General features: G+C 37.7%; 1 protein-coding gene across 1 annotated transcript; it reads left to right on the top strand.

Annotated features, from left to right (window-relative positions):
• The first annotated feature begins 1,857 nt into the window (after nucleotides 1-1,857).
• On the top strand, nucleotides 1,858-4,131 carry ppp1r3da (protein phosphatase 1, regulatory subunit 3Da). Its single transcript, XM_052106011.1, has 2 exons — nucleotides 1,858-2,033; nucleotides 2,283-4,131. The coding sequence occupies exon 2, from the start codon at nucleotides 2,331-2,333 to the stop codon at nucleotides 3,237-3,239; it is 909 nt and encodes a 302-aa protein (XP_051961971.1). The 5' UTR covers nucleotides 1,858-2,033; nucleotides 2,283-2,330; the 3' UTR covers nucleotides 3,240-4,131.
• The last annotated feature ends 6,118 nt before the right edge of the window (nucleotides 4,132-10,249 follow it).

The following is a 10,249-nucleotide window of genomic DNA, read 5'->3' as shown; positions in this document are numbered from 1 at the left end:
TATTAGCATGTATATACAATGGGTTATCCCACCGGTCACTATTGTTGCCGGTGACATGTTTGTGAGTTCTATGAGCACATTAAACAAAGTTGAGTAATTGCAAATGCATATATCAATACTAGACACCTTAAACATGATGTGTACCAAAAATCTATGTCCTATCTTTATGTTAACATACTTTACTAACCTTTTCTTTGGGAGCTTTCTTGCTGCCATCCTCTTCTCTTGGCACAAACAGGAAGTAAACAGCTCTGGTCATGTGACAATTTACAGTAAACATGCGACACTGCACATATTTCATTGAGACCCTTTATTATTTCAATATCTGCTGGAAATGCATTGATAGATCATTCAGTAACATTTTTATAGACTTAGAAATGAAAAAAAAATTTACGGTCACTATTGTGACCGGTGGGATTAAATGGGTTAATTTGTGTGCACAATCATATTTTTTGTGCTCGAGTTTGTGATTTGCAAGTTTAAATTTTACGTGCGAGCTGTGTCATGGTGCTCACACTGTTGAAATTCACTTGCGCACTGTGTTTATGCGCTTGCGCTGTTTTGTCCAACTTTTAACCCCATAGTTTTATGTCTCTCGTATGATCAATCTGTGGTCTTTCTCAAATCTGTATATCATGCCCTTTTATTTATTTGTCTAGCAAGTAACCATGTAGCTAATAAAGGGGATAATGTACATTCAACTGGTCATTGCAACAACAAAAAAACCTTTATGGTAAAACAATACCCGATACAATAACCCGGTCAGGGTTTGTTTTTGGATAATGACAAAAACACTACATTATCCTTTACATATTAAATATCTAAATACTAAAAAACAATCCTCACTCACACAAGTTCCATGCAGCAGTAGGACATTTTACTTTCTTTGGTTTGATTCCATTTTGTACCTTTTTAGAATCACAAAAACATATTTAAATAAAAATAAAAGCTCTAAATAAAACATATTTGATGTACCCTAACTTTATACATAATGCTATGTTTCATATTAGAACATACATTTTCAGCTTTAGGCCAGGAATTCTTTTCTTCGCCTGGATGCATGGTCACTGTTCTGTTTTTTCTGGTTCAGAAGGTTTCTGGTTTCTTCCTCCTCTCTTCTTATTGTTGCTGCAAATAAAGCACCATTTCTCAGAAACTTATCCTCATAATTTTATCTGTTATTCCTAATTGTTCTGCCTGACAAAGTTACAGTTTGCTCCTGCAGGATGGGTCCCATCGCGACAAACACAACGAAGTGTAAAAGCGCAGTTGCAAAGCTGTTCCCCAAAATGGTCCCATTCGCGAGCGCACAGATGTACCGCGCACTCGACGAGCACCATTGCACAAAGTCACAATGTATATATTTCTCGTTTTCACGTAGTAATAAAACATCGAGAATTGAAGCACCATGAAAGCATACGGAAAATCAAAATGTCAATGTTATGAATGCTTCAGAAAAGACCGTAATAACGTTTGCATCATGGATATGAAATCCCCAACGCTTTGATATCGCTGTCACTATGCATCACAACAGCAGCTCGATCAGTCTTGTTTACCTGCTGCTTTGTATGTTCAAGTATCGCTGTCGACGTGACCCACCATATGGCATGATGGGAAATGAAGTTTACCATGAAACGACTGCATTAAGCGAGTTTCTTTTGCCGGAGGCCATGACGATCGTTCTTAAAACATGCCAGAAACCAAGAAATGCGCAAGTGCATGTATATATGACTGCTGTTACGGTCACGCGACTGTTCCGCAAAAAAACGCTGTTTGATTAAACTGACCAACAGCATTTCCCTAGTACAGCTGAGACAGTGGCCACGCCCCCTGTGTTTGTAGTCACACATTCTCCTGCAAGCTTTTGCGCAGTTTGCATGAAGTGCATCGAATGCCGATAATATCACGTAGAAACTACTTCACCTTTGCACAGATTTATTGCCATGGTTCACATTATAAAACGCTTGTTTTGTAGACATAGCATCGGAGGCTCTTCAGATGCATCGTGCTCTTAAACACGTCGGATTGTACTGGTGAGACATTCAGCACGAACTTGAACTTCCTTTTTGTGTTTGTGTAGTAACAAAGTCATTTAGTCGTTGAGTTTTTCAAAGTTTCTTTATTTGGAAAGTGATTGATCCAACTGAGATTTAAATGTAATTCCACTGAGCAAGTAAAAATGCTATATTTCCACAGCTGCACAGTTTTGCCTATGGCAAATTGCATGTATGGAATATTTAGCAGTGATATAAAGCTGTTTATGAATTGTTTTTCTTTTTAAGGTCTCTTTAAGGTGCAATGTTCACAGAAAGCTACTCCTGTATGTAAACATGGCATGGTCAATGGGATTTGGCCAAAAAGACACACCCCCTGAAGAGATGAACGCTGACCTATTTTTTGCCAGGGTATCCGGTGGCTCAAAAGAAAGTTCCACATTGAATTTACAGGACGTGCTATGCTCGAAAATGGACAGCGAGAGAAGGCCTGTCAAAATTCGACCACCAAGCCCAAAAGCTTCTTCTCCAAGGCAACATACAGGCCGGAGTCTGTCATGCGAACCCCCAACCAAATCCATCATCCATAGGCGAACTCAGTCTCTACCATCTCCATCAGAGAGAAGGAGGCTTGGCCGCAGAACATGTGTCCGATTTGTGGACTCCTTGGGATTGGATTTGGAAAATGTCAAGGTTTTCAAAAGTGGGGAGGACCCCATTGTCCCAGAGCACGTTCTCTTTCGACTTTTAATGAATGCAGAGCTATCTTCAAGCAAGAGGATGGAGATATCCTTGCCATATTTGAAACCAATGTTCCTTGTGCAACCAGGGGACAGTTCAAATTTTGTTGATCGTCTGTGTTGCCAACACGTGTGTCTGGAGCGTGTTTTGTGCTATGAGCCTGGCATTATAGGAGTTGTTCAAGTTGTAAACTTGGCCTTTGAGAAAGAAGTGAGTGTCCGCTACTCCTTTACAAACTGGAGGAGTTGCACAGAAACCAAGGCTTACTGGGTGGCCAGCAAATCCATTCCGAACGGGCCTTGCTGTGACACTTTTCGATTTCATCTCCCAGTCCCTCCATTTATTTTTCATCCTGGGGCAGTGCTGGAGTTTGCAATCTGTTACAAAGTCATGGGCACTCAGTTTTGGGATAACAATTGTGGACAGAATTACAAATTAACCTGTCATAGTTATAATCTGCCTGTGCCAAAGGAATGCGAGGACAGCATGATACACTTTATCTGATGACATGCTGTTAGTGGAAACTTTTGAGAGCACTTTTCATATTCTTTTAGATATTATATGCCACTACCAGCATTTTCACTTTTCGTGATGTACATTGCTAGGACCCTTTGAAAGTCTTGCCATAAAACATTTCATGCAATTAAAGGAATAGTTCATTCGAAAGTGAAAATTATCTCATTATCATTTACTGGTACTCACCCTCATGTCACCCCAGATGTGACTTTCTTTTTCTGCAGAACACAATTAAAAATGTATAGAAGAATATTTCTACTTTGTTAGTCCTCACAATGCAAGTGCATGGGGGCCAGAACTTTTAAGTTTTAAAAAGTGCATAAAGTTTGCATAAAAGTAATCCATACGACTCCAGTGGTTTAATCCATGTCTTCGATGTCTGCTATATTAATATTAAAGTCCTTTTTTACTATAAATCTCCACCTTTGACCATCCCCGACCAGTAGGTGGTGATATGCACAAACAATGTGAATTGCCAAAAAACAAAAGAAGAACGCGGTAGTGAAATTGGAGATTTATTGTAAAAAAACAATTTTTTATATTGATCTGTTTCACCCACACCTATCATATCACTTCTGAAGACATAGATTAAACCACTGGAGTCGTATTGACAGCCTTTATGTGTTTTTTTGGAGCTTCAAAGTTCTGGCCACTATTTACTTGCATTCACCTACAGAGCTAAGTGGGTGTGGAATATTTTTCTAAAAATCTTTGCTTTTGTTTTGCAGAAGAAAGAAAGTTATACACTTCTGGGATGGTGTGAGGTTGAGTAAATGATGAGAACATTTTCATTTTGGGGTGAACTATTCTTAATACCTGGAAGCCATGAAAAAAATGTAAACACTGTTTTGTGACCACTTTTTAACTGGACTTTTCAAATATGCAAAACAAATATATATATATATATATATATATATATATATATATATATATATATATATATATATATATATATTTGATCATGTATTATAGATGCAAAAAGTGCCTTTACTGTATCTTTAAATTTCAGATTTGCACTCTCTGACTAATTTGTGTGATGTTCTTGTCACTTTATGCAGTTTATTTTAATGTTTGTAAAAAGATTTGCACTCTCTTACTAATTTGTGTGATGTTCTTGTCACTTTATGCAGTTTATTTTAATGTTTGTAAAATATAGATGAATATTGTAAGCACTGATTAAATAAACAAGGATTGTCTTATTTTTGCACTTTGTGTGTGTTTGTGTGGGCGCGGGCGCGCGCTCACGCTCGTCATTTTACTTTCCCGCGTTATAGACTGTGGGTCGAGGGGAGATTTCGTGTTTTCAGACGATCTGTGGGGATGGATTACCCAGTTTTTTATATATAACCACTACACTTCTCAACAAAGCAAATAAAAATTGTTGCCACTCACATACTTTGCACATTACTATAATATCGGTAACTTTCTCCAGGTTATTTTCCCGGCGAATAGAGCAGGCGGCTATGTGTGTGGTCCGACATGCATGACGTATTTGTTGCCTTCATCCAATAGCGTGCGTGGGAAATTGTCGGTGTTGGTGACGCGTTTGTCAACACACTGCCGCGCTGATATGAAGTTGCTGCCTGTGCACATTTTTTCGAGAAGTGATTTTAGCCCAGGAAAGATTGAACTTGTTAACTCATTTTGCCCACTTATGCTACATATTCAGTTTGACACAAAATGTGAATGTAGAGGTAACGTTATGCAGTTTCACTGTTTTCATTTTATGTAACCATCTTTTGTCATACGATGTCCTGTCATTTCGTTGTAATCTTTAATAAATATACCGTTCTGATTTCACACATTTGATCCATGGTATTGCTTGGAAACACAACATCACAACACCTTCACAGACATAAGTTGGGAGAAATTTATTAAATCGGTGTTTCTGTGGAAAGACCTTGAATTCAGAGAAAGTCTTATAGCAGAAGAGGCAGTACAGGCATACAAGCTACAAAGCCAGGTACCTATAAACCAGTTAGTCAAACCAGCTAACATTGGCTACCACAGGGAGTGCTACAGCCATTTCACAAATATCACGAAGATAGAACGAGCACAAAGGAGAAGAGATAAGAGAAGGCAGTATTAGTTGGAGAAACTGCAAATGAAGGTTGGTATTATAGCCTATTGTATAGACAGGAGGTGCAGTAAAAGACATACAGTGCAGTATTATATTGTATAGATAGGTGGTGCAGTTTAAGACATTCGGTACAGTGTAGACAGTAGTATACATTTAAGAAAGTAGTATGTTTTACAGTAATATAAATTACATAAATGTGCATAATAGAAATGGATATGCAGTATGAACAAACACATACAGTTATGTGCAGTGTAGTAGCAGTAACAGTATAATAGTACAAATAATATAGTTATATACAGTGTATTAACAGTAATATAATAAAAACATCCTGCAAAAATGTACCCTTCCAATTATGGCATTATTAACATCAACAAGGCCAGACACCTGAACACTGTGAAACTGGTTTATTAACCATGTTAAGGGAACAGGTGAATCCAATATATGGAGCATGAGTTTTCCCCTGCTGAAAGTTACAAACCATTTTTCTTTACTCAGTGATGTGGGGAAGGGTGCAGAACCTCAATCTATTGTTTTGCACTTTTTTTAGTGGTAGAGGCAGAGGATGGTGAGGCAACTCCAGTAAAAACACAGGCTCTGAGGTCTAATGCCCGTGATCTCTACACGTCCAAGCAGGCCCCACACCTGCTTCCAGTACAATGCATTATTTGCAAACATGAGAAGTACAAGGTTCAGACACACAGCAGGAAAAGGGTAAAAGAAAAACTAACACAGTGTGAAACACTCCATGCCGGGAAATTGCTTCTCGCCGCTGAAGGGAGAAGGGATGAGTCTCTCCTTCTCCATATCCAAGACAGGGACTTAGTGGCTAGTGAAGCACGATATCACTTTACCTGCTATCGAGATTATAGCCGGTACCTGACCACACAAAAAAAATGAGAGAACAGAAACAAACATATATGAAAATGGATACAAGCACTTCTGCAAAACAGTCATTGAGGAGAGGCTTTTAAAACACCGCGAAGTGCTTCGACTGTCTAGCAAATTCAGCTTTTTCAAAAAAATTGTGGAAGAAACAGGGGGAGTGAACATTGCAGCTTATAAGGCACATTCACTTAAGGCAAGACTTCAAAAGTCTCATCCCTTCTTGAAATTCCTGAAGGCATCCACAACCTATCTTGTATATGTGGACAATCTGTCAGCTGACGAGATTGTGCATGAAGTTGCTGTCTCCTCTGCTTCCTCCTCATCTGAAGAAAGTGAAGGAGAAATGACAAGTCAAGAAGCCATTGAAAATGCCACCATCAACACAAATGATTCTCGGGTGTTATATCATGCAGCAATGATACTCAAAGAAATCATACAAAAAGACATCAAAAAGATCACCAAAGCTTCCATGGCCTCCCACAGCAGGTGACCTCACACTGGAAAATGCACTGAGTGTAGTGCCTCACCAACTTTTTAACTTTATTGCATGGACATCAGGAATGTCATTACAACCATCAGATGAACGTATAATATATATATATATAAGAGATTAGCTTGGTTTAGATTTTAGAATTAAAATGAAGGATGCATTAATCTAATAGTAATGTCGTAGTTTTGGTTCAGAGCTGTGACCTAACGCTAGACATGCTAGCTACTGCTAGTTAGCCAGCTGAACTACCCTACTTAAAACGACACTAACGAGACGCTTACATACGTTTGAACAACACAGTGTACAAAACATTTTTTTTTTTTTTTACAGATATCATATTCTAATTAAATTAATACTTACAATCACAAAAACAATGTCCTTGGCGATAGTCACTGTGCTGCCGCTGCAGATGATGCTCGTGTCTGACAGCTGAATCATCCGTGTAACAGCTGTTCTAAATAAGCTACATCTGATTGGTTAATAATAATCCTATGTCAGTATCTTGCCACGCTATTGGCTCGACTGATATAGTAGGCAACCGCGTTTGCCTGCATATTTACGGTCGTGCATTATGATTTCGGGGGAAAATGTGCAATAAATGGGAGTGGCAACACTTTTCATATCTTTCAGAATAAAACAACCGTCCCAACTTTACAAATTCAGGTTCTCCCTCCATGGGGATCATCCATTTCGAAAAGTAAAGCAGATACGGGCCCTCGGCCCACCGTCTATTATGAAAATGCAACCGTTCAATTCAATGAATGTGTTCTGATAGCGCTTTTTAGAAGGCTCTTTGAGTTCCATCTAAATATTTAATTATTGTAATTGTATTGAAACTATCAATATTAACTTAATTTTATTTGTTAGTATTACAAATTATAACATTTTTTATCCTGAAGTGCGCTGAACCGTCAATCATACTCTGTGGTAAGATCTGAACACTTAGCAAACAAGCTAAACTTGCTACGATTTACTTAATCATATTAATCAAAATAGCTTACAACATTAATCTTTGTTTGGTTGTGTGTCTTATTTTATTTTTTTTAGTTCTTGCTACATGATCAAACAGTTAATGTAAGCGTCTATTAAAGGGAGTTATTTTAACAGCTGATGAAAGAATCTTCTAACAGTTGCTAATATAGTAATGTAGTTGCTAATAGGAGTTGTTAATATATCTCATCACAATAAATAATCATATTTATCTACACCAGAAATTAAGTGTTTCTACTGTGCACGTCATCTACGTTTTAATTAAACTGTTGACAACTGTTTCTTCATAGGGACTATGTAAGTGACATTTAGAAACTCCTAAAAAAGAAGGCCTGTTAAGTCTGTTTAACTTTTATTGTCTTGGGAGTTCAAATTTTAATGTCTACAAAATTTACAACAGGTCATCTCTGTGCATCATGGCAAAAAAAATAATAATCTGTGCATCATGGCACCTTTGCAGGGCCATCAGGTATGAGATCCATCACAGCTTTTTACTTGATGTATAACATGTGCTTTATAACCTCTGTGAGATGTTTTTGTCACCTGTAATATGACATTTTGTATTTTTTTATGCACTAAACGATGAAGTTCACTTTTTTGTGTTAACTAGGCTCTCAAGCACAACTTTCACGTTCTAGAGAAGTTCTTACAATACGAAAGCAAGGAAGAAGCCACTTTCCATTGTTCCAAACAATTAATCACCAAACTGGATAAGCTCTTCATCAGGGTTGGTTGTTTAATATTTTAACATGATCAATACAATATTTAAAATGTATGGAATTATTAAGTGAGTTTGTATGCATTGTTGTGTGTTTTTGCAGGAGCTTCATTTTGGACATGAGGACCATGCTTGTCTGGTGCTTTCAATTCTACACAAATGTGGCGAGATGCTGTTATTTTTCCAGGGGGTGTGGAAATATCTGTGATGATAGCCCATGAACTTGTTAGAAAGATGAGTGCATAATCATTGCTTCTGTCATGTCTTTGCCTTTTTGGTGTGACGCATTAATGTATTCATGGCTTGAATTGTATATTTACATGGTGCAGTGGTTTGAGAGAGCCAGAAAGCTGTGGATGGAGGCAGTTCCATTTAGGAATAATATGTCGATAAAGCTGGCTGAGGACTTCTTTGATGCACTGATGGTTAGTAACTAATATTTCCAAATCAAATCCCTTTATTGTCACTCAATCATATACAAAAGAGCAACAGTGGGTGAAAATCTTGGTGCAGTTCCAAGCAACATAGCAGTATGACAATTACAATAAACATCTGATTTACACATAACACAGTTTACACATCTGTTACACAACACAATATACACAAAATAATAAACAATATACAGTTTACACAAAATAAGATATATGTATTGTATCGTGAGTGATCAAGAGTTCAAATGTCTGCTTGGGGGAAGAAGCTGTCATGAAGTTGGCTGGTGTGCGTCCTGATGCTGCCATACTTAGGGTAAAAGGGTTAATTACATCAGTAATTAAAAGCAGATATTCTTACATTTATTGCTGAAATAATAAAACTTTGGTGGTGGTGATTTTTATTAATTTCAGTGACTCGAGACTTTTAAATCAAGGGCGGGTAAAATCTTTCTGTGGCAGGGAGAGCTGCCAAGGAGACCTGCCACTGCCAACGGCAGCTCTCACTCGACCTGCCTCTGCTCTCACTCGTTACCCGCGCCTCCCTCTCGATCTATCAGCATCACGGACAGCTCCAACTCGCACGTCACCAATACTTGCACCTCTCTTACAATATTTAGTCCTGTTTTAAATATTTGTTATGGGCTTATACATTTCTTAATATTTTTTAAGGATTAAAAGTAACAGTCCAAAATGGTTCGAATGACTACTGATATCTGCCTTGTAGCAGCATAGATCATCTGACAGGTGTCATCTATACAAGCAGGACTGTTTGCCAACAAATTATACAATCCTCCTATTGATTCAGCTCACTCATTTGATTGGCTAACGATAGTTGGCATGTTCTCTTTTTACTTAAATTCAATATTTTATTTATACATTTTTATACAAAATTCTTTTTTTTAAGGAGATTTATTAAAGCAAGTTATGGTGACATACAGCAAAACTAGAAAGTATATTATTTTCTACATGAAGTGTCAGGAAACTTGCAAGTGTCTTGGTGGAAGAGTGGGGTAACATCTCACATCAAGAACTGGCAAATCTGGTGCAGTCGATGAGGAGGAGATGCACTGCAATACATAAAGCAGCTGGTGGCCACACCAGATACTGACTGTTACTTTTGATTTTGACCCCCCCATTGTTCAGGGACACATTATTCTGTTTCTGTTAGTCACATGTCTGTGAAACTTGTTCAGTTTATGTCTTAGTTGTTGAATCTTTTTATGTTCATACAAATTTTTACACATTAAGTTTGTTGAAAATAAAAGCAGTTGAAAGTGAGAGGATGTTTCTTCTTCTTTTATGTTATGTTGATGATTTGTAAACCTGCTTGAGCAATAATAGCTGGTCAATGTTTTTTTATGGAAAGACTGTGATGGGGTTTGGTTGCCTTAGTGATTTTGTGGT

This window comes from Xyrauchen texanus, chromosome 35, assembly GCF_025860055.1.
Source record: "Xyrauchen texanus isolate HMW12.3.18 chromosome 35, RBS_HiC_50CHRs, whole genome shotgun sequence".
In the NCBI taxonomy this organism is placed as follows: Eukaryota; Metazoa; Chordata; class Actinopteri; order Cypriniformes; family Catostomidae; genus Xyrauchen; species Xyrauchen texanus.
This window is presented reverse-complemented; position numbering and strand designations above follow the sequence as displayed.

Excerpts from the sequence above, each read along its gene's own strand:
- ppp1r3da (XM_052106011.1), top strand. The coding sequence starts at position 2,331 with ATGGCATGGTCAATGGGATTTGGCCAAAAAGACACACCCCCTGAAGAG.